This window comes from Esox lucius, chromosome 9 (assembly GCF_011004845.1).
Source record: "Esox lucius isolate fEsoLuc1 chromosome 9, fEsoLuc1.pri, whole genome shotgun sequence".
Classification (NCBI taxonomy): Eukaryota; Metazoa; Chordata; class Actinopteri; order Esociformes; family Esocidae; genus Esox; species Esox lucius.
This window is the reverse complement of record NC_047577.1, coordinates 1,825,786-1,853,358: the sequence shown is the minus strand read 5'-3', so window position 1 is coordinate 1,853,358 and position 27,573 is coordinate 1,825,786. Positions and strand designations below refer to the sequence as shown.

The 27,573-nt window shown below is 40.8% G+C and overlaps 4 protein-coding genes across 5 annotated transcripts; 3 read left to right on the top strand and 1 right to left on the bottom strand.

Annotated features, from left to right (window-relative positions):
- The first annotated feature begins 1,438 nt into the window (after window positions 1-1,438).
- LOC105006306 (zinc finger protein 883-like) lies at window positions 1,439-4,291 on the top strand. The gene is made up of 2 exons (XM_010864764.5): window positions 1,439-2,188; window positions 2,961-4,291. Exons 1-2 carry the CDS (start codon window positions 1,669-1,671, stop codon window positions 4,088-4,090), a joined length of 1,650 nt encoding a protein of 549 aa, XP_010863066.4. The 5' UTR covers window positions 1,439-1,668; the 3' UTR covers window positions 4,091-4,291.
- Window positions 4,292-8,745: 4,454 nt separating this feature from the next.
- LOC105006318 (zinc finger protein 239-like) lies at window positions 8,746-9,777 on the top strand (the record flags this gene model as incomplete). Its single annotated transcript, XM_029122180.2, has 1 exon — window positions 8,746-9,777. A coding segment is annotated over one exon (660 nt), but the record flags the coding sequence as incomplete, so codon positions are not given.
- A 2,172-nt stretch (window positions 9,778-11,949) lies between these two features.
- On the top strand, window positions 11,950-14,029 carry LOC114839786 (zinc finger protein 691-like). The gene is made up of 2 exons (XM_029122155.2): window positions 11,950-12,533; window positions 13,010-14,029. Exons 1-2 carry the CDS (start codon window positions 12,116-12,118, stop codon window positions 13,669-13,671), a joined length of 1,080 nt encoding a protein of 359 aa, XP_028977988.1. The 5' UTR covers window positions 11,950-12,115; the 3' UTR covers window positions 13,672-14,029.
- Window positions 14,030-14,772: 743 nt separating this feature from the next.
- On the bottom strand, window positions 14,773-25,786 carry LOC105006308 (CD5 antigen-like). Of its 2 annotated transcripts, XM_020044104.3 has the most exons (8): window positions 25,606-25,786; window positions 22,755-22,794; window positions 21,501-21,790; window positions 21,014-21,316; window positions 20,631-20,930; window positions 19,453-19,770; window positions 16,091-16,381; window positions 14,773-15,405 (listed from the first exon to the last, which is right to left on the bottom strand). In XM_020044104.3, coding segments are annotated over exons 4-8 (939 nt in total). In that variant the 5' UTR covers window positions 21,015-21,316; window positions 21,501-21,790; window positions 22,755-22,794; window positions 25,606-25,786; the 3' UTR covers window positions 14,773-15,376. The 2 variants fall into 2 exon arrangements, with proteins under 2 accessions (XP_019899663.2, XP_010863069.2); XM_010864767.4 differs by lacking the exons at window positions 22,755-22,794; window positions 25,606-25,786 and having other exon boundaries at window positions 21,501-22,189.
- Window positions 25,787-27,573: the final 1,787 nt, after the last annotated feature.

Here is a 27,573-nt window from a genome sequence, read left to right as displayed (position 1 = left end):
ATTTCTAAACAAACAGCTGGCGGCAGGGCCAGTCATGGATGTGTGGACAGTAAGGGATGTGTGGACAGTCATGGATGTGTGGACAGTCATGGATGTGTGGACAGTCATGGATGTTTGGACAGTAAGGGATGTGTGGACAGTCATGGATGTGTGGACAGTCATGGATGTGTGGACAGTCATGGATGTGTGGACAGTCATGGATGTTTGGACAGTAAGGGATGTGTGGACAGTCATGGATGTGTGGACAGTCATGGATGTGTGGACAGTCATGGATGTGTGGACAGTAAGGGATGTGTGGACAGTCATGGATGTGTGGACAGTAAGGGATGTGTGGACAGTCATGGATGTGTGGACAGTAAGGGATGTGTGGACAGTCATGGATGTGTGGACAGTCATGGATGTTTGGACAGTCATGGATGTGTGGACAGTCATGGATGTGTGGACAGTCATGGATGTGTGGACATGGCTGAACCGGCATTCTGATTGTGAGGACAGTGTTTTTTGGATAACCTATCAACATTCTGAGTTCTTAATATCAAGGTGTGCCAATGCTTTAAGGACGCTGGCAACATTGTGTGTGTGTGTATGCATTTATTGTGGCTTTGTGATATATTTCTAATAAAACAACCTATAGACATGCTAAAAGTTCTATCTTGGACATGAAAGCTTTCTTATCCAGGTGAAGATATTGACTTGAGAACAGAAGTGGCTTGAGCTTTGTGGCTTTGAAGTTCCAATCCAGATGAATTTTCTTTGTGTACAATGATGCATTGCATTTGTGTTATGGCATGTCAAGGGGCTTCCCGAGGCTGTGTATATGCCTTAGTCTTGGCAGAAAAATTATTGTATATGTTATTTTGACATAACTGGACAATTAGAATAATTATTTCATTCATATAGTAATGTATATTGATGCTTTTCTGTAGCATTCTTCAATCAGATCATTGCCATGATATGATTGTGCCTTTTAGCCAATAGTTTAGGGCATCTGGTCAAAATCGATGGAATTCTTAATGCTGATAAATATAAAAGGATTGTGATTCATCATGCTGGACCTGTGGGAAAATGACTGAATTACTATTCACGTAGTTGCAGATCTTCGTATGTCAACGTGGTGGACTCTGATACATGAATTCGACAGTCCAAGATGGAGCGACTACAAATCCTGTCACATTTCCTCTTAGCGTTGGCAGGTGAACGGAGCCTCAGAAAATCAACAGGTAACAAATGCAATGACAAAGGAAGGTACCTCTAATATCTGGTCACGCAGATAAGAAATTGATGATGAGATTAATATGTTATGAATATTTTTCGAAAAAACGTTACCCGTTCTAGTTTAGGTAGACCCTCTACCAAACAGATACCAACGGTAATCTCACAAGTGACGATTTGCGTGACGTATAATCTAGCGGACGGTACTCTGCTAGGCTGCCTACGCTTCAACAATTTATTCTATCACCTCGGTAACTTGCTAGCGAATGTAAAACACTGGACATCCTTGGACCGTTTGGTTAAAAACTCAGTGTTTTAAACCTTAACAAAATGTACCGGCTACCCAACTTTCAAACATATGTATATTGTTAATCAGGTAACTGGTTATAAGATAACCTTAGACTGATTTCAGGCGTTGATGCTAACTAGCTAGCTAAGCGGTCAGTATCCATAAAAATGAACTCACAAACTTACTCGACCTCAGCGAAAGAAGAGGTCTGCTGGAAGGCAAAAGAATCTCTGGGACTGAATATTGTCGTAAAAGAAGAATATGATGGTATCGTAGTGAAAGAAGAGAACGAGTTGACAGTCTTTATAAAAGAAAATAAAAATGAATCTCTCGGAAAAAACGTGGAGCAAGAGAATGCCATCACAACATTCAAAGATGTTACAGTGGAAGAAGAGGTAAAAGCTTTCGGAGTGAAAGACGAAGAGCACGTTACAGTTAAAAAGGAGCTAGAGGAAGAGAACCAGGGCACCGTTTTTGGAATAAAAGAGGAGGAGGAGGAGATCAGCATCACTGTCAAAGAAGAGAAAGACACATTCAGAGTAAAAGAGCCGGAGGATGTTTCAGTGATTGAGGGAGATCCCGTTTTTGAGATGAAAGAGGAGGAAACAGAGGATGAAGAGATTACTGTCCAAGTGAAAGAGGAGGAAGATGAGGATATAGAGGAGACTGGACATTTGGTTATCAACTGTGAGTATTATTCTGTACGGGTAGATTGTATTTCCCCCGTAGTACAGGATGACATACAATATAATCCCTACTAATCCCTAATTTAGTTGCCTATGATCTCAATGAGCCTCTGGGCTTGGTAGGTATTTGTCCTATAGTTGCCTTGGATGGTCTAGTGAGCTAATTCTCTGCCAACACGTACTGTAGCAGCATGGGTTGAAATCCATCCCATAGTTTTTTGTTTTCTTCAGGCATTTGTTATGCATAATTGAACAGAAAGCTGGTAAAAGATAAAGGTGAAAGGAGCAGGAGGTGAGATTCAATCCCGTACTGCAGCAGGGCAACAGCGAGGCTGTGGGAAGTAGGGGCGCCTGGGATCCTGCAGCCCCCGTCATAGACTCAGAAATCCCTCTGCTGTCCTGGACCAAACAGAGCTAGTTTGTTTTAATGGCCAGACAGTAATATTTTGTTTGCCAGGTAGCACCAAAGTTTAGAAACAGTTCTGTGGCTGGCAATTATGTTGACCATAACACAACCACATTGTAGACAGCCTCTCTATGAATTAGAGCACTAGCATCAATTGTCTTTATCATAAAAAATGTATTAGCTAAAAATGTACCACACAAGCAATTTGAGCAGGGAAGAGGGTTCAGTAGGCGATGTCACTATCGTAACGTTAAAAGTTATAACCCAAAAACGTTTGAAGTTTCTTGTCTAGATTAAACATCTCGGGAATATGTGAAATTTTTATTCAGGTCTCTGTCGAACTAATCATTCTTTTTATTTTTGACAGGTGGAAGACAAGTCTCAGAGGATCCAGACACATCCAAACCAGCAAGACCGCACCACTGCACCCACTGTGGAAAGAGTTTTACCAAATTAGGGAACCTTACAAGACATGAGAGGATACATTCCGGAGAGAAGCCTTACCACTGCTCCCAGTGTGGAAAACGTTTCACACAGTTAGGAAATCTGAAAAAGCATGAGAGAATACACACAGGAGAGAGATCAAAAGTAAACTCTGACATTAGGAAGAGACCTTCAAAGGAACCAGATCTAAAAACTGCAAAACCACCACAATGTTGTGGAAAGACATTAAGCCAGTCATGGCATCTCAGTGAAAATGAAAAAACACACACAGGAGAAAAGATTTTCCACTGCTCCCAGTGTGGAGTGAGTTTTAGGCGAATAGGAAACCTAAAAAGGCATGAAAGGACACACACAGGAGAAAAGCCTCATCACTGTTCTCAGTGTGACAAAAGTTTCACTGAGTTAGGGAACCTTAAAATTCATGAGAGAATACACACAGGAGAGAGGCCTTACAAATGCAGTCAATGTGGTATGAGTTTTGCTAAGTTAGGGTACCTAAAATCCCACCAGAGAACACATACAGGAGAGAAGCCTTTCCACTGCTCTCAGTGTGGAAAGGGTTTTACAGAGTTAGGCAATATGAAAAGGCATGAGAGGACCCACACAGGAGAGAAGCCTCATCACTGCTCTCAGTGTGGAAAGAATTTTACTGAATTAGGGAGCCTAAAAGTTCATAAGAGAATACACACAGGAGAGAAACCTCACCATTGCTCCCAATGTGGGAAAAGTTTTACAGAGTTAGGCCATTTAAAAAAACATGAGAGAACGCATACAGGAGACAAGCCTTTCCACTGCTCCCAATGTGGGAAGTGTTTTACTGCATTAGGGAGTCTTAAAATACATAACCGAATACACACTGGAGAGAAGCCATACCACTGCTTCCAGTGTGGAAAGAGTTTTACCAAAATTGGGAACCTGAAAATGCATGAAAGAATACACACAGGGGAGAAGCCTTACTTATGCTCACTATGTGGGAAGAACTTTACATCATTAAAGCAACTGAATGACCATGAAAGAATCCACACTAAGGAGAAACCTTATCAGTGCCCTTAATCTGGAATCATTTTTTTCCAGTTGGGGAACATGAGACCAGGTGGGAAATATGCTCGGAGTGTGGAATTAAATATTTACAAAATACTTAAAGTTTATGAGAGAACTCATACTGTTCCCTCACTTGACTGAGATTGTGTTTTTATGTCACATGAAATGCAGTTGTATTAAGTGTGTTTAAAAATACATTGGGATGTTTTTTTATATCAAGGCATGAAATTAATTGGGAATTTGCCAGTTTGAACGTACATGCTGTATGATTTTGGAACTGTGCTATCTGCTATTTCCCCCAATGTACGTTTGTGTTGGTGATTTGCAGAGTTTGACTAAGGAAACAGTACATTCACAACTGGCTTTAAAGAGAGAAGAGACTTCAAAGCTGTTATTGCAGCGAATGGTGTCTGTACCGGATATACACTCACCTAAAGGATTATTAGGAACACCTGTTCAATTTCTCATTAATGCAATTATCTAATCAACCAATCACATAGCAGTTGCTTAAATGCATTTAGGGGTGTGGTCCTGGTCAAGACAATCTCCTGAACTCCGGTCTGTATTTCACAATCTGCTCAGTTACTGGGATTTTCACGCACAACCATTTCTAGGGTTTACAAAGAATGGTGTGAAAAGGGAAAAACATCCAGTATGCGGCAGTCCTGTGGGCGAAAATGCCTTGTTGATGCTAGAGGTCAGAGGAGAATGGGCCGACTGATTCAAGCTGATAGAAGAGCAACTTTGACTGAAATAACCACTCGTTACAACCAAGGTATGCAGCAAAGCATTTGTGAAGCCACAACACGCACAACCTTGAGGCGGATGGGCTACAACAGCAGAAGACCCCACCGCGTACCACTCATCTCCACTACAAATAGGAAAAAAAGGCTACAATTTGCTCAAGCTCACCAAAATTGGACAGTTGAAGACTGGAAGAATATTGCCTGGTCTGATGAGTCTCGATTTCTGTCGAGACATTCAGATGGTAGAGTCAGAATTTGGCATAAACAGAATGAGAACATGGATCCATCATGCTATGTTACCACTGTGCAGGCTGGTGGTGGTGGTGTAATGGTGTGGGGGATGTTTTCTTGGCACACTTTAGGCCCCTTAGTGCCAATTAGGCATTGTTTAAATGCCACAGCCTACCTGAGCATTGTTTCTGACCATGTCCATCCCTTTATGACCACCATGTACCCATCCTCTGATGGCTACTTCCAGCAGGATAATGCACCATGTCACAAAGCTCGAATCATTTCAAATTGGTTTCTTGAACATGACAATGAGTTCACTGTACTGAAATGGCCCCCACAGTCACCAGATCTCAACCCAATAGAGCATCTTTGGGATGTGGTGGAACGGGAGCTTCGTGCCCTGGATGTGCATCCCACAAATCTCCATCAACTGCAAGATGCTATCCTATCAATATGGGCCAACATTTCTAAAGAATGCTTTCAGCACCTTGTTGAATCAATGCCACTTAGAATTAAGGCAGTTCTGAAGGCGAAAGGGGGTCAAACACAGTATTAGTATGGTGTTCCTAATAATCCTTTAGGTGAGTGTATATGAATTGGGGATTAAATATTTATGCATTTCTTTTCCTAAATACAGTGAGGGAAAAAAGTATTTGATCCCCTGCTGATTTTGTATGTTTGTCTACTGACAAAGAAATGATCCGTCTATAATTTTAATGGTAGGTTTATTTGAACAGTGAGAGACAGAATAACAATAACAAAAAATTGAAAAACACATGTCAAAATGTTTTACTTATTGCACTCATTTGCATTTTAATGAGTGAAATAAGTATTTGATCCCCTCTCAATCAAAGATTTCTGGCTCCCAGTTGTCTTTTATACAGGTAACGGGCTGAGATTAGGAGCACACTCTTAAAGGGAGTGCTCCTAATCTCAGTTTGTTACCTGTATAAAAGAAACCTGTCCACAGAAGAAATCTATCAGATTACAAACTCTCCACCATGGCCAAGACCAAAGAGCTGTCCAAGGATGTCAGAGACAAGGTTGTAGACCTACACAAGGCTGGAATGGGCTACAAGACCAGCGCCAAGCAGCTTGGTGAGGTGACAACAGTTGGTGCGATATTCGCAAATGGAAGAAACACAAAAGAACTGTCAATCTCCCTCAGTCTGGGGCTCAGACAAAGGAGTGGCTCAAGAAGAAGCACATTAAGGTCGTGGAGTGGCCTAGCCAGTCTCCAGACCTTAATCCAATAGGATATCTGTGGCGGGAGTTGAAGGTTGGAGTTGCCAAACGTCAACCTTGACACCTTAATGACTTGGAGAAGATCTGCAAAGAGGAGTGGGACAAAATCCCTCCTGAGATGTGTGCAAACCTGGTGGCCAACTACAAGAATCGTCTGACCTCTGTGATTGCCAACAAGGGTTTTGCCACCAGGTACTAAGGCATGTATTGCAGAGATATCAAATACTATTTTCACTCATTAAATAGCAAATCAATTTATGACATTTTTGACATGTGTTTTTCTGGATTTTTTTGTTGTTATTCTGTCTCTCACTGTTCAAATAAACCTACCATTAAAATGAGAGACTGATAATTTCTTTGTCAGTAGACAAACGTACAAAATCAGCAGGGGATGAAATACTTTTTTCCCTCACTGTATTTTCCAACATAAAACCAATATCACCTTACAAATATTTATATTTATTTTATTTCGATGTTTTAAAATAAAATATCAAAGAGGACTGTATATCTGTTTCTACAGATATATATTCATACAATAAGTAAAAGTCAACCTGGAAAATAATTTTTTCTTTATCTGCGTTAGCTGCTCTGATCACCCGACGGCGGTAGGCGCCTTTCAGGTAGATGCTCCAGCAAGACGTATAATCTAGTGGACGGAACAAAAGTTCCACAACAGTAGCCGCAACAGGTACAGTCAGTTGGCAGCGGGGCCAGCCATCTGTCGAAACGTCTCGTTATACTGTATGTCAACCACTGTGATTTAAGTAAACATCGAGTATCTACAAGTTACCACGTTTTGCACAGTATTTGCGTTGTTAGTAATTTGGCTGGTTAAATAAGCAGTAATAGGGCTAGAATGCTAACTAGCTAACATACAAGACCATGAGTTCCCTACGGTGCTACGTACCTCCTGCTAGACAACAGCTATGCTGGACAGAAAAGAAAACTGTCGTCAAAGAGGAGAAGGAAGAAGAGGCTATCACAGTAAAACACGAAGCAGAGGCTCTTACATTGAAAGAAGAGGACGACGCGTTAATCGAGGAGAAGGAAGTTCATTTGGAAGATGAAGTGGTGAAGGAAAATAAACGAGAAGATGCCACTGATGGAGTGACACAAGAGATAACTGTCAAATTAGAGGAGGAAGGGAAGACAGAAGATCAGAATAACACCAGTGACTGCGGGCTTAAAAATCAGGGTACAATCTCTGCAGGTGTTGAACTGATGTGTGGATTTTAAGTGGCGGTCTATCGAAGCGAATTCGTCTAAAGATGTACATTGAGTGTCTTTGAATTTAGAAAAATCTATTTTCTAAGTCAATCATGTTTTTTCCCTCAATGTTATCCAACTAATTATCTTAATCTATTTCTGACAACTGTCTGAATAAATGATACAGTTAATGTCAAACGTCCCAGTTGCTATGCCTCCATATTTAAAAACATATATACAGCTCTGGAAAAAATTAAGAAACCACTGCACCTTTTTCTTTCCCGAAAAAGTTGAAAAGGAAAGTTTTTAGTGAGGAACAGAAGCGTTCTATTTGCAGTGGTATCTTAATTCTAACCCTTCTGTTCCTCACTCAAAACCTTCCTTTTCGACTTTTTTGGAAAGGAAAGAAAAAGGTGCCGTGGTCTCTTAATTTTTTCCAGAGCTGTATATTAATGTTTATAACAGGATACATGAGGATAACCACACAACTCAACAAAGCTAATGAAATAAACAGAATTTGTTTAAAAAAAAAATTATGAGCATTTATTCTATTGACTAAAAAAAATATGTTATCCATTAATTTAAATAATTAAATCCGGAGAACCAAAAGCCTTGCGTATTTCCTCCCACTATGTTCCAATGTCCTTCTTAGCAGTTGCCTATAAAGGATAGAACATTGGTCTATCGTTTGTTCTGATTATAATTTTTTGTTCGGCACTATGAATTACGAGGGTTTTTTGTAGGTGTCTTGCAAAGCAGAGCTCTGTGGAACAACCCAGAATGTCATTCATAATTTTCGCACTAAAGTAAGTGTATAATGAAAAAGTATAAAAAACTAAATCTGTTATAAACCAAATTACTAAAAGCACTACGATACATTTACAGTGAATTTTAGTTGATGATTTGCATTGTGGTGCAGTGATTATAGTACTGTTAACAGGTGGTACTAGTAAATTGTAAATGCTTAATACAAAACAAAATACTAGCTTTTTAAATTTTTTACTTAACTCTTATCTTACCCCTTAAATTGACTGAGAACTTATAATATCTAGAGGAAAGAACCTCATGAGAAGACTTTTTCATTTTGGAAATTTCATTCAGGTTTCTGTATAAATAATTTCTCTGTCTTTGGCAGGAGAGAGACTAGAGTCTGACCCTCACAGCAAGAAGAGTCCTTCTGGGGAACCAGAGACGTCTAAACCAGCAAGACAACACAAGGACTTTCGCTATGGAAATTGATTATTTCAGTTAAGAAATGTGACATTTCCTGAGGGAACACACTCCATAGAGAAAGCTTTTCAATGCTATCATTGTGGAAAGAGTTTTCTGCAGTATTGGAGCCTGAAATCACATGAGCAAACACACTCTGTAGAGAAGCCTTTCCAATGCTCCAAATGTGGAAGTAGTTTTCCCAGGTTTGGCAGCCTCAAACGGCATGAGAGGACACACACAAGTGAAAAGCCCTACAAATGCTCTCACTGTTTACAGAGATTTACCCAGTCATCGTATTTGAAATATCATGAGAGAATTCACACGCAAGAAGAAACATTCCAGTGCTGTCAGTGCGGAAAGGGCTTTATCAGGTTTGCGAGCTTGAAACTGCACGAGAGAATACACTACATAGAGAAACCTTTCAAATGCTGTCAGTGTGGAAAGGGTTTTACTAGGTTTGGGAGCCTGAAACTGCATGAGAGAATACACACAGGGGAGAAACCATTCAAATGCTCCCAATGTGGAAAGAGTTTTGCCAGGTCAGCGATCCTGAAAAATCATGAAAGGACACACACTAGGGAAAAGCCCTACAACTGCATTCATTGTGGACAGAGATTTATACAGTTTTCTCATCTGAAATGTCATGAGAGAATACACATGCAAGAGAAACCATTTCACTGTTCTTAGTGTGGAATTGTTTTTACCAGGGTTGGGAGCCTGAAACTGCATAAAAGAACACACACAGGGGAGAAACCATTCATATGCTCAAAATGTGGAATGAACTTTGCCCAGTTAGGGAGCCTGAAAAAGCATGAGAAAAACAAACATGAGAAGCCATACTACTGTTCTTTGTGTGGAATGAGTTTTAGTCAGCTACAGAACCTTAAAGAACATGAGAGAATGCATGCAGTAGAGAAGGCCTACCACTGCTCTAATTGTGAAAAGATATTTCAAGCTTTGCTCTGAACTATGTTTTTGAATGAGAATTTAGGGTTTTATTAATGACTTATTAAATCACATTCGTATTTATGAATTAAAGCATGATACCAGAACCCCTAACATGTTGCATGTTTAGAATGTCTGTTTTTAATAGAAAAATGTTGGTATTGCAGCACAATTGTAAATACTCCGATCAGGTTAATTATTAGCAAAATGATTGCATTGATGGGATATTGCAAGATTATTGAATTTAAGCGTTAGTAGCTGTTTCTATTCAAGCCTTAGGCATAAAAAGCCTGTTTTGTGCAGCACTTGAGATAGAACTGAGTTTCCATTGAGTTTCCATTTTATTTATGTGTTTACTGAAAGTTTAAATGACAGGACCATCAGTACAGGTAAGTGTGTTTCCGAACGCACACAAAGTTCTGGAACCTTCCAGGGGCAGCCAGCAGGTCTGGGCCAGCCCCGCCCCCCCACAGCTGCACCCATTAGAAACCTCGTCTCGGGGGCATAATGCTGCCCTCACCGTGGCTCGGCCCCAGCCACACAGGAGCAGAGAAAGACAGGAGGAGGGCCGTTCCAGGCCCTGCTGCCCTCACCGTGGCTCGGCCCCAGCCACACAGGAGCAGAGAAAGACAGGAAGAGGATGAAGGGTGTAGGGGCCCATTCATCTCAATCTGCCGCAGGAGCGCGCCCCAAAGGTGGCTTGTTTTTTGGTGGATGATTTTCTTCCTTTAACCCCTCCCCTCATAATTATACAGGTGCTGGTCATAAAATTAGAATATCATAAAAAAGATGATTTATGTCAGTAATTCCATTCAAAAAGTGAAACTTGTATAATGTATACATTCATTCCACACAGACTGATATATTTCAAGTGTTTATTTCTTTTAATATTGATGATTATAAGTGACAACTAATGAAAACCCCAAATTCAGTATCTCAGAAAATTTGAATATTGTGAAAAGGTTCAATATTGAAGACACCTGGTGCCACACTCTAATCAGCTAATTAACTCAAAACACCTGCAAAGGCCTTTAAATGGTCTCTCAGTCTAGTTCTGTAGGTAACACAATCATGGGGAAGACTGCTGACTTGACAGCTGTCCAAAAGACGACCATTGACACCTTGCACAAGGAGGGCAAGACACAAAAGGTCATAGCTAATGAGGCTGGCTGTTCACAGAGCTGTGTCCAAGCACATTAATAGAGAGGCGAAGGGAAGGGAAAGATGTGGTAGAAAACCCTGGAGAGGATTGTGAAACAAAACCCATTCAAAAATGTGGGGGAGATTCACAAAGAGTGGACTGCAGCTGGAGTCAGTGCTTCAAGAACCACCACGCACAGACGTATGCAAGACATGGGTTTCATCTGTGGCATTCCTTGTGTCAAGCCACTCTTGAACAAGACACAGCGTCAAAAGCATCTTGCCTGGGCTAAAGACAAAAAGGACTGGACTGCTGCTGAGTTATGTTCTCTGATGAAAGTACATTTTGCATTTCCTTTGGAAATCAAGGTCCCAGAGTCTGGAGGAAGAGAGGAGAGGCACAGAATCCACGTTGCTGGAAGTCCAGTGTAAAGTTTCCACAGTCAGTGATGGTTTGGGGTACCATGTCATCTGCTGGTGTTGGTCCACTGTGTTTTCTGAGGTCCAAGGTCAACGTAGCCGTCTACCATGCTTCCTGCTGCTTACCAACTTTATGGAGATGCAGATTTCATTTTCCAACAGGACTTAGCACCTGCCCACAGTGCCAAAGCTACCAGTACCTGGTTTAAGGACCATGGTATCCCTGTTCTTAGTTGGCCAGCAAACTGGCCTGACCTTAACCCTATAGAAAATCTATGGGGTATTGTGAAGAGGAAGATGTGATATGCCAGACCCAACAATGCAGAAGAGCTGACGGCCACTATCAGAGCAACCTGGGCTCTCATAACACCTGAGCAGTGCCACAGACTGATCGACTCCATGCCACGCCGCATTGCTGCAGTAATTCAGGCAAAAGGAGCCCCAACTAAGTATTGATTGCTGTACATGCTCATACTTTACATGTTCATACTTTTCAGTTGGCCAACATTTCTAATAATCAATTTTTTGTATTGGTCTTATGTAATATTCTAATTTTCTCTCTCTCATCTTCATAGACGTTAGAAACTAAACGACACCTCTTCCTGAACTACGTTACCAACTCCAGGCAGCAGATGACACTAAACGAAAAGTCTTTCATGCGATGTGAGCGTTAGCGTGACGTATAATCGAGTTGACGGAACTCTTAAATAACAACAGCCTCTGAACTTGCGTAGAGCGTTAGGGAATATAACACCGACGTTATTTAGATCGAGAGTTTCAAGAACGTTTAGTATTGAAACGAACGAGTTTTACGTTGATGTTAGTCAGCTAGCTGGCTGGTTCATTTAGCAGTAGCCTAACAGCTAATAATTGCGTGTTAACGTTTTACACCATGACCTCAATGAGCTACTCCCCTGATAAAGAAGAGAAGGTCTTCTGGACGGAGAAAGTACCGCTTGTGAAAGAGGAGAATGAAGAGGAGGCTGTTACAGTTAAAAAAGAAATAGAAGGCGAGGCTGTTACAGTGAAGGAGAAAGAACTAAAAGTAGAACACGAACACGCCTTCAGAGTGAAGGAAGAGGAGAACGTTATTCTGAAGGAAACGGACGTTGTTGTGAAAGAAGAAAACAAGGAGGAGAAAGAGGAAGCCGTTGTTGCAGTGAAGGAGGAGGGAGAGATTACTGTCTCATTGACAGAAGAGGAGGACCAAGAGAAAGAGGAGAATGCAGGTTTTGAAGGGAAGGTGGGGGAGATCACTGTCACATTGACAGAAGAAAAAGAGGAGGAGAGTGAACATCTGATCGACATCAGTGAGTACCCTACTTGCTCTAGGTTTTGTGTCGCTCACTTAGTATGAGCATAGTGCTTGACACGCCAGGGTTGTGGGTTCAATTCCCACAGGGCTCAGTATGAAAATGGATGCACTGTTCAAGCCACCTAAATTAGGATTTTCTATGGTTCCGATCTGAGGCTGTCCCAGAAACGCTGAAATACCTCGCTAACCGGATGTCTGTCTCTGTCTGCTAGGGTTTCTCAACCTGGTCCCTGTCTGATTACTGATCATATGATCTGGTACACTTCTGCTCCATTATGTTAATTAGAGGATGGATGGTTGATGGGAGTCCATCTTTTGATGGGACAGATGTGTTGAGCTGTCTTTTGAGTTGACTTTTGAGTCATTAGAAAGACTCATTCAGAAACATTGATAATAATGCATTGTGAAGGCCTTGTATACTGCTGACGAAAGGCATTCAGTTTTCCTGACTAAATACTCTGTCTTTGGCAGGAGATAGGCCGTACTCCTTGAATCCGGGGCAGGAGACGTCCAATCCAGTGAGACCCAAACAGTGCTCCCACTGTGGAATGGGTTTCAGTCGGTTGCGCGACCTTAAAAGCCATGAGAGAACACACATTGGAGTGACCCCTCACCCCTGCTCTCAGTGTGGAAAGGCTTTCACCAATTTTGGGAACCTCAAAAATCATGAGCGAAAACACACCGAAGAGAGGAAGTCCTTTCACTGCTGTCAGTGTGGAAAAGGGTTCACCCAGTTAGGAAGCCTGAAAACGCATCAGAGGTTACACTCTGGAGAGACACCTTACCACTGCAACCAATGCGGAATGACATTCACCTGGCTAGGGAGCCTGAAATCACATGAGAGGACACACACAGGACAAAAGCCCTACCAATGTGACTTGTGTGGAAAGAGTTTTGCCCATTTAGGAAACCTGTCTTCTCATGAGAGAACTCACACAGGATGGGATAAGACGTATCACTGCTCCCAATGTGGGGAAAGCTTCATCCGGTTGAGGCACCTGCGTAAGCACGAGAGGATACATGCACAGGAGGAGGTGTACCACTGCTCTCATTGTGGAAAGATATTTTCCCGGTCAGAGGACCTGAAATCACATGAGAGAATAGAGAAGCTATGTTCTGACTTAAGTTTTTAACAATTTTCTTTTTTTAATGCAAAACAGTTATGACTGTTTACTACACTGCTCAAAAAAATTAAGGGAACACGTAATCATCACATGTATTTAGCAGTAACATGATGTCTCTGTAACATTTTGAGAAAGCCATTGAAAATGTAAAGTTTTAAATGCTTCTCTAATATGGTGTAGCTGCTTAACTGGGAAACCAAAGGCTGTGCAATGTGTGACCCTTCCTTCTGAAGTATACATCATTGATTTGAAGCATCTAGGTCATTTAATTAGACAGCTACTGAAATGTTAAACTGTACATTGTTTTAATGTGTTCATAGAAAATACATTTGTATCTATATTATCCATAAAAAAGTTTAGCAATCTATGAAGAGCAGTCCATTTTCCTTTCTTCCTGAACAGTTTAACATTAGTTTGAGGTTCATGGGTGATGTAGTCAAAGAGTTGTTGAGTTTTGAAAATGTCGATGATGCACTTTTTTGACGCTCTCTTTTGCGACGTGCTTTGGCTATGTGCAGACTGACTCCAATATTTGTATAAATGTCTCCGGCAATTTGAAAACGACCGTCGGAATCGAGAAAACCAGACCTCTTCAGTGTTGTCCAGCTTTTATTTTTTTTATTTTTTTTTAACCCGGGGTTTGTATCTTAAATTGTTTGCGAGCTTTTGAGATTTGAACGTCTGAAGGTCTGTCAAATATCAAACTTCAAACTATCTTAACACAGTCAAAGGATTTTTGCGTAATGAATTTTAATGTCCTCTGTCTCGTTTTGACCCGCATATGCTGCTGCGATTCTGTCTGCGTTCAGAACACCAACCTGATTATTGAAATCAGAGGAGTAACCACTAGTATCATTGACCTGTCAGTTTACAATTTGAATAAATCGCAGACTGTCAGCCATGCTTGATGACTCTCGAATATAACCTGCTCCGGAGCAGGTTAGGTGTGCAGCATAAGTTACCATGGCGATGTAACCCGGTAACAAGTGAAACACTGACAACCCAGGGTTCAATCTGAAGTTAGTTCGCTAACCCCAAATCCTGCTTCGTAGTACAGGCCTCGGGTCTCCCTGTTCTGTTGTCCCTGATGAATTCAATCACACAACACTGTCAGCCTGTGAGTTTATTAAAGGTATACACTGATTACATGGCAGTTTATAGAGCAACAGCTATTTTTCTGGATAGAGTAAATAACAGTAAAATAATCTGTGGTCACATGAAACACATGGATTATCATGTCAAAATGACCTTTTAAAGTCAATCATGTCATTGTGATATTGATTAACTTTACTTAATTATGGATTAACTGATTTGCATACAACACAATCTATAATATATCACAGCTGCACTAAGGACAATACTGTCACTCTAACACTTATCATTATCTGTGGTAAAAATAACATCACAACTATAACCTGGATTATAAACAATAACAGAAAACCTTAAACAAAATAACAGCACATCATCTGATAAAAACATCATCATGCAAAAATCAAGTAAAACTATGATTTCTTTAAAAAAAATTCTTGTTTGAATTAAATCTGATCATGAGTTATAAAAGTTATATAAGGTTATTGATTTCAGGTTGATTTCCTAATCAGCATGTAGGGTCACCAGGGTCATCCTACTCTTCTCCAGGCCCTTCTTCAGTTCTGGTTTCCATGGAGACGGTCTCGGTGACTTTGGATCTGACAGAAGATCCATGCTGGGAACCCTATTCACTCTCTCCTGCCCCCTGGTGGTCTAGAGAGATACCGCACCAAGAGTTAGACATTTACTGCTCTCCTCATTCTCTCTGTCACTCTATATTTTCAAAGACAAATGTCTGTTTGGAGAAATTACATAAAACCACAGGTACAGACATATTTCTCTGACTATAAAATTGAGTTTATGTCACAATTTTTTTTAATAAATTTGGCCCCGATTACAAATCAGGATATTGGTCAAATGACTTGTCTAAATAAATTTACTATGAATGACTTTACCTTAAACGCACAAGCAATAGGTATCTTTATTCATAGATTAAGTTAAACTTCAACCAACAATTTCTATACAGCAATATCAGACAAAATAAACGTTCTATAATCAGTGTTTTAAACTGACTTTCAAAATAAACTGTTTTTATGGTTCAATCTGTTTATTATTGGAAAATATTTGTAAGGTTGAAACAAAATAAATACATTGGAGCAGAATATAAACATCACTGTTCGTTTGTTTTGATATTATTAAGGAGTTCATGTCTGCTTAGCTCAGTGACTTTCATTGAAACACAAAAAAATTTAAAGCTTGAAGTCTCTCTCTTTCTGACGAAGCGGCCTGAGTTCTGCTGTAAACCAGGGTTTTTGTGTGGAAGGTTTGCTAGTGATAGAGAGGAAGTTTAATTAATTAAGCAAACCAATTGAACATAATTAGAATATATTGTAATTACCTGAGCAGACCACAGACAATGAAAACAAGTTCGTAGCCAACCGAGTGAGACAGTTCCTCAGTCGAGGCTCAGACCCAGAGCATTGACATCCAGTCCCATGAATTCTCTTTGCAGGTGGGGATATTGAAACAGTAGAACCACAACCCAACTGTCTACAAACTACAGCAGCTACTCGCTTCCTGAAACTGTTCATGTCCACAGTTCCCACAATCCTCCACTCTCCATGATAGTACCACTCCACTTCACCAGCACAGTGACTATCTCCACCCACCAGCCTCACATCATCAGTCCCTGAGAAAATAAAAGAAAGACACTAATATTAATATTTCCTCATGAAAACACACCTACTGTCTATTTCCTCTCATATTGTTAGTATTTTCCCCATTCTTATTCTTCCTTTGTTTGTTTGTTTCCTTCTCTCTTCCTGTCCATTATTTTCAGAGTGAACATCTTATCGACATCAGTGAGTACCCTACTTGCTCTAGGTTTTGTGTAGCTCACTTAGTATGAGCATAGTGCTTGACACGCCAGGGTTGTGGGTTCAATTCCCACAGGGCTCAGTATGAAAATGGATGTACTGTTCAAGCCACCCTAAATTAGGATTTTCTATGGTTCCGATCTGAGGCTGTCCCAGAAACGCTGAAATACCTCGCTAACCGGATGTCTGTCTCTGTCTGCTAGGGTTTCTCAACTTGGTCCCTGTCTGATTACCGATCATATGATCTGGTACACTTCTGCTCCGTTACGTTAATTAGAGGATGGATGGTTGATGGGAGTCCATCTGTTGATGGGACAGATGTGTTGAGCTGTCTTTTGAGTTGACTTTTGAGTCATTAGAAAGACTCATTCAGAAACATTGATAATAATGCATTGTGAAGGCCTTGTATACTGCTGACGAAAGGCATTCAGTTTTCCTGACTAAATACTCTGTCTTTGGCAGGAGATAGGCCGTACTCCTTGAATCCGGGGCAGGAGACGTCCAATCCAGTGAGACCCAAACAGTGCTCCCACTGTGGAATGGGTTTCAGTCGGTTGCGCGACCTTAAAAGCCATGAGAGAACACACATTGGAGTGACCCCTCACCCCTGCTCTCAGTGTGGAAAGGCTTTCACCAATTTTGGGAACCTCAAAAATCATGAGCGAAAACACACCGAAGAGAGGAAGTCCTTTCACTGCTGTCAGTGTGGAAAAGGGTTCACCCAGTTAGGAAGCCTGAAAACGCATCAGAGGTTACACTCCGGAGAGACACCTTACCACTGCAACCAATGCGGAATGACATTCACCTGGCTAGGGAGCCTGAAATCACATGAGAGGACACACACAGGACAAAAGCCCTACCAATGTGACTTGTGTGGAAAGAGTTTTGCCCATTTAGGAAACCTGTCTTCTCATGAGAGAACTCACACAGGATGGGATAGACGTATACTTCAGAAAGTATTCAGAACCCTTCATGTTCTCCACATTAGGTTTTGTTATCTAAATCATTTGTAATTTTCACATTTTATCAATCTACTCACAAATACCCCATAATGACAAATTGAAAACACATTTTATGAAAAACTTAAATATGTCTCTTACTAAGTATTCAGACCCTTTGCCATGACTCTCCAAAATGAGATCAGATTCATCCTGTTTGATAATGCATTTGATAATGCTTGGGACATCTGTAGAACGTGATCAGAGTCCAGATGAGAATGTGAATTTGTCAAATTCAAATTCAATCAGTTGGACTTGATTTAGAGAAGCACACTCCTGTCTATGTAAGGTCACACACTTCACAGTGCATTTCAGAACACAATCTCGGACATGCACAGTTTGTCAAGTTAGACAACTTCTCCTCCTCCACCCTGATCCTGAACACTGGTGTTCCACAAGGCTGTGTGCTGAGCCTCCTCCACCCTGATCCTGAACACTGGTGTTCCACAAGGCTGTGTGCTGAGCCTCCTCCACCCTGATCCTGAACACTGGTGTTCCACAAGGCTGTGTGCTGAGCCTCATCCACCCTGATCCTGAACACTGGTGTTCCACAAGGCTGTGTGCTGAGCCTCCTCCACCCTGATCCTGAACACTGGTGTTCCACAAGGCTGTGTGCTGAGCCTCCTCCACCCTGATCCTGAACACCCACGACTGCGTTCCTGTACACAGTTCCAACACCATCGTCAAGATTGCAGATGATACCACGGTGGTAGGCCTGATCAGTGACAATGACAAGTCAGTCTACAAGGAGGAGTTCAAGTGCCTGGTGGCATGGTGCACTGACAACAACCTGGCCCTCAACGCAAAGAAAACCAAGGAGCTCATTATAGATTACAGAAAGTCTAAAGGCTGCAGTCACGCCCCTGTTCTCATCGATGGCACTGAGGTGGAGCGTTTCCAGCTTCATATTCCTGGGTGTCCACATCTCCAAGCACATCTCCTGGTCCATCAACACCTCAGCCCTGATCAAAAAGGTGTGGTAGCGCCTGTATTTCTTGAGGAGGCTGAAGAAAGCTGCCTGTTTTCCAAGATCCTTGTGGACATCTAATGCACTATCGAGAGCATTCTGACTAACTGTGCCACAGTGTGGTTTAGTGGTTGCTCTTTGGCAGGCCGGATAGCCCTGCAATGGGTGGTGAAAACTTGTACTGTTCAATGACAATAAAGTTGAATCAAATCTAAATGAATCTAAAATAGCTATGACATCGAAAGAACTCTTCTAGACCTCTGAAAATTGTATCAAGATACAGATCTGAGGAGGTTTACAGAAAAGTGCTAAACCATTGAATGTTCCCAAGAATACAGTGGGCTACATCTTTGTGAAATGGAAGAAGTGTGGAACCAACTTCTTAGAGTTGGCCGTCTACCCTCACAAAGTTACCGGGCTAGAAGTGCCTTGGTCAGAGAAGTGACAAAGAACCTGATGGTCACTCTGACAGAGCTCCAGTGCAGGGATCACATCATTGTCTTCATGATGTATTATTTGTACAAACCAACTGTGGGACCTCCCAGAGACAACTGTGTCTTACCTGAAATTATGTGAAACACCTTCATTTCACACAGATGGACTCCATTAATCTAATTATGTGACTTTTGACCTTGGGTGGCACCACAGCACATTTTGGTTTGTCATAGCACAGGGGGTGAATACTTGTGCAATCAATAAATTTTTTGCTTAGTATAGGTAATACATTTACAACAATTTGCACATTTTATTTTTCACTATGACATTATGGATCAATGTCAAAAACTCCTGATTGAATACACTTTTATTTCAGGTATTAACAACATATAATATCAAAAGGGAGTGAATACTTTAGAAAGCCACTGTGGATCTGTATGAAAACTGTCAATGATATGGTTAAGTCTGGTTTATGTTTACTTACTTGTGACGGTGAGGAAGAGGAGCTGACTCTCACAGTAGAAGTTATGAGAGAAAACATAATTGTAATAAACACATCTGTAGTTTCCTTGGTGGGAGTCGTCTGCAGCAGAGAAGAGGAAGACAGCTGAGTGATTGACAGCTGGCTGGGTCTGGGTCTGGGTTCTGTTGGAGCCGATGAACGTGAGGAGGAAGGAGCCTCCTGGGTACTGTGGCTGAGTGGAGCAGGTGATGGTGAAGTTGGAGCCCCTGAACATCTCAGGCTCCTGGTGGCCCCTAAAGACCCCTCCCATTGAGTCAGTCAGGTAGATATCAGGCTGGACTGTAACAATAAAATAAAACAATAAAAACCTTGTGAAGTCATTTCCAATAGATAAAACGCCAGGCAAAGTCATTCCAACCCCTGACTAATTTTGTCATATTACAAGCACCTATCATACTCAGATATACCAGCAATGGATCTCTTCATTCATCAATTTAGTGCAACTTAAAATATTTCTTTATTGCCAAATCAGACAATATCAATGTTTCATTGTCAGTGTTTTAAACTGACCTTCAAAATCAATTATTATATTGTAAAATTGGTGTTATGTTGAGAAATATGGGTTAATAAAAATCCAAAAGGGATTAAAACAACATAAATCCATTGAATCAGACAGTAAGCATCACTGTAGTCTGAACCAATGATGGTTGGCACTCTAAAGACAGCTGACTCTGTTACAGTCAAATTATAAAGATCTTGGCCACTTAGCTCACTGACTTTTATTGAAAAACAAAAAGAGGGAGCTTGAGGTCTTGCTTCCTCTTCCATCTCTGCTCAACGCTCCACTACAGACAGGATTTGTGCAGCTTGGTGTAAACTATTAACTAGGGGATATGGGAGAGGATATTTACTGAACATCTTAAAACAGGAGGCATCTGAGGGGTCATGTGCCCCAGTTCCCCCAAAGGGCCTGATGTCTCTGATGTCACTGACATGAAACTGAGATAGGAAGCAGCAAAGATCCCTGAGATAACACTACAGTATGAAGCATTCTGGGATATTTACGTTGGATACGATTCCTATTGGTCTGAGAAATCCATTAAAAAAAGAGGATTACAAGCTAAAAATATGTAATGGGAGGAAGAGAGGACGTTAAAGAATTAAAGTAGGAAAATAGCAAAATAAAATGAGGTTATTACCTGAGCAGATAACTGTGAATGAAGACAAAGTAACATTTAGAATAGAATCCTTATCTATCCCACATTCCCTCAGTGCAGACTCAGTCCCAAAACAGGAAACTCCAGGCTCTCTAGTGGTGTTTCCAGGTATGACTGAAACACTGGAGCCACAACGCATCTGTCTACACACAACTGCAGATGCATCTGTCCTATAACTGTTATCGTCAGAAGTTCCCACAATCCTCCACTCTCCATGATAGTACCACTCCACTTCACCAGCACAACGACTGTCTCCGCCCACCAGCCTCACACCACCAGGCACTGAGAAGAAATAGACAAATGTATTCATATTTATTTTCTAAAGTGAGAAGGAAATGTTGATTGGGTGACAAACTGTTTCTTACTTGAGCAGAAGATTCCAACAGTTTCACAATAACTGCAGGTGCGGTTTTTTCTGTCTGAGGTTTCACAGTCCAGAAGACGGGTCTCATGGCCTTTACACTGGAACTCTTCATCCCAGGTCTGACCCTCACCTGCATAGAGCCCCCCCCATAGGAAGTGAGGAGCCCCACAGCCAAGCTCCCTACAGACCACCTCTGCATCCTGCTGGTCAAATTCAGCTTTGCACACTGAGACCCAGGTCTGATTGGACTTCACCTCCACCCTCCCAGAGCAGATAGTAAGTCCCGGCACAATCCTCACAGATTCTGGAGAAAAATATTTCTTTGATCATTTAGTCAGTTCTGTTGATGACTGTGTAAAGAGTTAAACTGCTGCACTAACTGTTTTATAAACAGAATGAAATTATATACAGCCATCATGACAGGTAGAAAGGAAGCTGAATTTAATTAATGATATTAGTTGAATATAATTAAAATGTGTTGTCATTACCCCGGCAGATCACTGTGAATGAATAGGAAATAACATCCTGTTGGATCAAACATTCTCTCAGTGCAGTCTCATGTCCTTTACAGGAAACAGCCGTCCCTCTAGTGGTGTTTCCAGGTATTACTGAATCAGTGGGCCACAACCCAACTGTCTACACACTACTGTGGATGCATCCTTCCTGAAACTTTTACTGTCAGTTACAGTTCCCACAATCCTCCACTCTCCCTGGTGGTACCACTCCACTCCACCAGCACACCGACTGGCTCCTCCCACCAGCCTGACATCACCAGGTTCTGAGAAATGAAAAAAAAGATACATTTAAATATTTCCTCATAAAACCACATCTATATTTCCTCTAATAGTCTAAACATTTCCCCGTTAATTTCTCCTTTTATTTCCCTTCTGTAGTCTTTTTTTCTTTATCTCTTCTTCATCTCTTCTTTCCCTCCCATTTGTTTTTATGCTTCCTTCTTTCCCTGAACCAACCAGAACAGCCGGTCCTCCACATCCAACCTCAGACATCCATTGTCTTATAGTCCAGTACCTGCAGCAGACTGGTTACATCTATACTCAAGTATTAAACTACTATCTACTAAACAAACGAAACCACCCTGATCCTACCTCTATTCCTACCTCTATTCCTACCTCTATTCCTACCTCCATTCCTACCTCCATCCCTACCTCTATTTCTACCTCTATTCCTACCTCTATTCCTACCTCAATTCCTACCTCCATTCCTACCTCCATTCCTACCTCTATTCCTACCTCTATTCCTACCTCTATTCCTACCTCCATTCCTACCTCCATTCCTACCTCCATTCTTACCTCCATTCCTACCTCCATTCTTACCTCCATTCCTACCTCCATTCCTACCTCTATTCCTACCTCTATTCCTACCTCCATTCCTACCTCCATTCCCACCTCTATTCCTACCTCTATTCCTACCTCCATTCCTACCTCCATTCCTACCTCCAATCCTACCTCTATTCCTACCTCCATTCCTACCTCTATTCCTACCTCTATTCCTACCTCCATTCCTACCTCCATTCCTACCTCCATTCCTACCTCTATTCCTACCTCCATTCCTACCTCCATTCCTACCTCCATTCCTACCTCTATTCCTACCTCCATTCCTACCTCCATTCCTACCTGCAGTAGACTGGGTACATCTATAATATACTGTTGTTTAGAATGGAACATATGGGCCCATTCAGTTTATTGAACTGCTATAATATCTGTAGATTTATACTCTACCACCCTGGGGAGTTGACACTTTGACTCTGGAGATCTGAAGAGACTGAAAGAGACAGAGAGGAGAGAGGAGAGAGGAGAGAGGAGAGAGAGAGAGAGAGAGGAGAAAGGAGAGAGAGAGAGAGAGAGGAGAAAGGAGAGAGAGAGGAGAGAGGAGAGAGGAGAAAGGAGAGAGGAGAGAGGAGAAAAAGAGAGAGAGAGGAGAAAGGAGAGAGAGAGGAGAGAGGAGAAAGGAGAGAAGAGACAGTTAGACAAAAATAATGACTTTCCAGAAAATATTCTAATAGCAGGAACATCAACAACATATGTAAACATAAAATCTACCCAGACACCACTGATCAAGAACAAATAACTACACTAACCTCAGTGTAAACATCAACAGCACTGGTTACTTTAACAAGGTTTTGAATTACATAACAGACAAGGCAGGAAGGGCCTTCTAACCATCAACAAGAACACAGAACTAGACATCCCAATTAGAATCTGGCTTAAACCCGTCCAGTCAGTCATAAAACGCATTGTCCTTTATGGACGTTAGGTCTGGTATTACCAGCCAGTAATTTACATTATGGGACAATCAGTCATAAAACCCATTGTCCTTTATGGACGTTAGGTCTGGTATTACCAGCCAGTAATTTACATTATGGGACAATCAGTCATGAAACCCATTGTCCTTTATGGACGTTAGGTCTGGTATTACCAGCCAGTAATTTACATTATGGGACAATCTGTCATAAAAAACATTGTCCTTTATGGCTGTTAGGTCTGGTATTACCAGCCAGTAATTTACATTATGGGACAATCAGTCATAAAACGCATCCCTCCAAAAACATACAAATAAAATTATACAGTAACTACAGCACATTGAAAGAGTATGGTAATAACTGTGGTTTAGGAGTTGTTTCTGTTTTTCAGGAAGGGGGTGTATTGATTGTAAAACCCAGGGCCCCGGAGGAACAAAACCCTGATCTACTATTTTAATGATTCAGAGGTATACTGTACACACAATGATCCCAATTAATCATGTAATAGGTTATGTGTAATAACAACATGGTAGATATATATGCCTTTGAGTCACACCAAATATTGTAAGGCACTGCTGGAAAGACAAGACTCTCAGCTTTCAGCAGACACCCTGGATACCCACATAGGCCCTACCGTTCTTGTATAAGACTGAATTTAATAAAGTAACAGAGTTACCCCAGTTCTGGGGTACATACAGTTGGTATAGAAAAGAATCACCCCCCTTTAAAATAATCACATTTTGTTGCTTTGCAGCCTGAAATGAAGACAGAGTTTTTGTTTCATTCAGCTGTATTTACTCAGTGCAACTTACAACATCCAAGTGAAAGATATAACACCAACATGTCAGAAAAAAAATATTAAAACATTATCACTGAGTTGGAAAAAGGATCACCCCCATGTGTCAGTATTTTGTTCAACCACATTTTGCTTTAATTACAGCCTTTAGTTTGATGGGATATGTCTAACTTTGCAAATCTTGGAGTTGCAATATTTGACCACTCTTCTTTGCAGAACTGCTCAAGTTCAGTTAAATTTGATGGTGACCGTTTGTGGACTGCTGTCATCAAGTCATTCCACAGATGTTCAATGGGGTTTAAGTCCGGGCTCTGACTAAGCCATGCAAGGACATTCACCTTTTTATCCTCCAACCACTGTGTGGTCAGTTTTACTGTGTGCTTTGGGTCATTGTCATGTTGGAAGGTAAATCTTCTTCCCATTGACAACTTTCTGGCTGAGAACAGCAGATTTTCCTCAAGAATTTGACAGTATTTTGCCCCATCCAGCTTTCTGGCAGAGAAATACAGTTAGGTCCAACAAAATCATGAGAGAACAAAAAAGAGAACCTTTACACAATGGCCAGCTAGACTTATAAACATAAACAATTTATCATAAAACTATTGTAAGTGTTAACTTTGCACTGAAAACGATTGAATAGAAAATGAATGTTATTATCGTTTGTCACTTTAAACTGCTTGCTTGACGAGCCAGATGATCCACTGAATCAAATGTATGACCACGGACATCCTGACTGACCACCCAGTAACCATAGCAACTCTAATGAATCAAATGAGCAATACAAGATTTTTGTCAAAAATGTTTCTTCGTGCAAGAATAGAATATTATCAATAAATGTATCAAACAATCGTTTTGGAGAAAATCAATGTTTTCTTGGAGCATCATTGTCTTACTATTGTGGTGTTTGGCAGGCCAGGGTAGAAGTATAGATGTAATAAAAGTATCCTAAGTATGAAATAAGTGGGTCTATTTGAAGAGTCCAGTCACACCTGGGTCCACTAACTGCTCTGTCTCCTTCTATTTGGGCTGCCTCCAGACATCAGTCTCCTGGAGGAGGTTACAGGGAGAAAGCAGCCGTTCCCTTTAAGACGACTTATCATATCTGGATATTGCTGCTGTTGCTGATTACTGATGGTCAGAGGCTTAGTTGTTTCCCTGTTGATCCACAGGCTTGAATAGGATGTTTACATTTGACTTTTGTATTTTTTGGATATAAATAGCTGTTTATACTTGTCGGGAGTCGATGTGAACAGAATAGAAAGCTTGGTTTTGTGCACCTGAATGTTCAAACCACCATAATACTTCTAGTTAATTAATACTTAAATAGTATTGAATTACTCTTTAGTGTAGTGAAGTTGAAGTTAGTCTTTGCAAAATAATACACTAAGTATTTTTTGTCCCAAGATGGATACCAAAGCCAATGTAAACAACTTTTAGAAGCGATCACTTTACTGGTCTGCTTTGAAATACAGTTTTACTGTCCACATCCAGTTGTATGTCACTAACACAAGTGTATATCAGTATAACATCATCCTACCTGTATTCCAGAAAAGAACGATCATCAGTATCACTGTAGGTTCCATATCTGTCTCTAACTGGAGATCCACTGAACTGAACAATCTACTGTAATGAAGAGTGGACTGAAGAGTGGAAAATACTGTTAGGTTCAATCACTTCTATCTTGTTACTTCCTGACAGCTATGCCACGAGTTTAACCTAGTAACTTGGATGAGTGGTTTAACCCAGCGATTTATAGTTAGCTGAACAGGAAACTGTTGTCATAGCAACAAATTTTCTCTTAGTGCTCTCAGAATAAACTCTGGAACTTGAGGACAGTTCTACTATGTCTTCTCATTCCAACTCTCTAATCAGGGTCTCACATTATCCTGGGACACCAGGTGGGGAATGATTAGGTAGAACAGAAAACCAGCAGGATCTGAACCTCGTAGGGTAAGAGTTCAATACCCTGCATGCACTGTAACATTTAATCAAACTAGGAAGTTAAGTCCTGATTTAGGACTAGTGAAGTTAAGTCCTGATTTAGGACTAGTGAAGTTAAGTCCTGATTTAGGACTATTGAAGTTAAGTACTGATTTAGGACTAGTGAAGTTAAGTCGTGACTTCAGATTGGTTTATACATTTTCATATTTTCATTTTTACCTTTTTTCAATTCAACAGAGACTTATTTCTCTTACAGCCAATACCTGAGTTACAACATGAAACCCCTTCAAATCCTGTGTCCATTACAATGGACATTACATAACAGTCCAATGTTCTTTGCTTCTGGAGCATTTCACTTCATTGAAAGCCTGAAGTCCATGAGATTGGACACTTGTAAACCAATGAAGTGGCAGTATGGCTCTGCATGTTGTAATTTGAAATACATCCACTACTGAAGAGAGGCATGGCAACACGTTGCTCCGGACACCGTAATAATTTACATTTTCAACAGTTTTCAACATAAAACATATTTATTGAAAAGAAACTCAAAGTGTAGACCAACAATTTGATGTTGGTATGTTGTTTGTGAAGTACAAATGTTTGGACCTGACATCCACTAAAATAGACCCAAAACAAATTATACAATTGAAGAGTTTAAATTTGTATTATTATTATTTGGTCTAATTTATGGATGCCTCATGAAAAACTATATTTTTTAGCAGTGGTACATAATTCAGGTCTGAAAGGGATAAAGCATTTCTAGAAAGGGAGAGATTAAATACACACATTGAGAAAAATAATCACGATTAACAATAGAAAATGAATTTATGTTGATCTGCAGGAAATTCCATGAGCGTGGGACATACATATGAGGTTTGAAGATTTACCCTGCGGTATCTCTAGAAAGTCTTGACAGCAAGCTTGATATTTTCTTTAATTCTGTACAAAAAAATGTCCATCTAAGATTGTTTTTCTTTCTAATGCTAAGTCCTACTACGCCCTGTTAGTCAGAAGTCTTGTTTCCTGTTTTTCACATATTGTTTTGCTTACATGGCAGGTATGATATCTGTTGAGTCTTTAATAAAGAGGGGAGTTCCGTGTTATTTCTTCAGGAAGTGTTGCAATGTAACTGTTGTTCTCATGCTGAATATATTCTGAATACTGACCATAAGAGTAGGGGTATTGACCCGATGTCAAGGACGTTTACAAACATGGCCACCTAATGATATCCCGGCTTCTAATTGGTTCATTCATTATCCCACACTTGTCCCCAGTCAGAGGCAACTCTGGGATGCTGGCCCTTTTCCCAATTTTCCTCTGTCCAGTGTCTGTGTTCTTTAGCCCAACTTAATATTTTCGTTGTATTGGCTAGTCTGAGGTATGACTTTTTCTTTGAAACTCTGCCTAGGTCAGCATTCTGTTAACATTGGGACTGGTGTTTTGCAGTTACTATTTAATCAAGCTGCCAGTTGAGGAGCAGTCCGGTGTCTGTTTCTCAAAATAGAGACTAATGTATTTGTCCTCTTGCTCAGTTGTGCATCGGGGCCTCCCACTCCTCTTTCTA

Excerpts from the sequence above, each read along its gene's own strand:
- LOC105006308 (XM_020044104.3), bottom strand. Across the intron at positions 16,382-19,452 it reads CCTCTTCCTCACCGTCACAA|GGACTGATGATGTGAGGCTG; the intron begins GTAAGTAAACAT and ends TTATTTTCTCAG. Across the intron at positions 15,406-16,090 it reads ATTGTCTGTGGTCTGCTCAG|ACCACCAGGGGGCAGGAGAG; the intron begins GTAATTACAATA and ends GTATCTCTCTAG.
- LOC114839786 (XM_029122155.2), top strand. The coding sequence starts at position 12,116 with ATGACCTCAATGAGCTACTCCCCTGATAAAGAAGAGAAGGTCTTCTGG. Across the intron at positions 12,534-13,009 it reads TGAACATCTGATCGACATCA|GAGATAGGCCGTACTCCTTG; the intron begins GTGAGTACCCTA and ends TGTCTTTGGCAG.
- LOC105006306 (XM_010864764.5), top strand. The coding sequence starts at position 1,669 with ATGAACTCACAAACTTACTCGACCTCAGCGAAAGAAGAGGTCTGCTGG. Across the intron at positions 2,189-2,960 it reads TGGACATTTGGTTATCAACT|GTGGAAGACAAGTCTCAGAG; the intron begins GTGAGTATTATT and ends TATTTTTGACAG.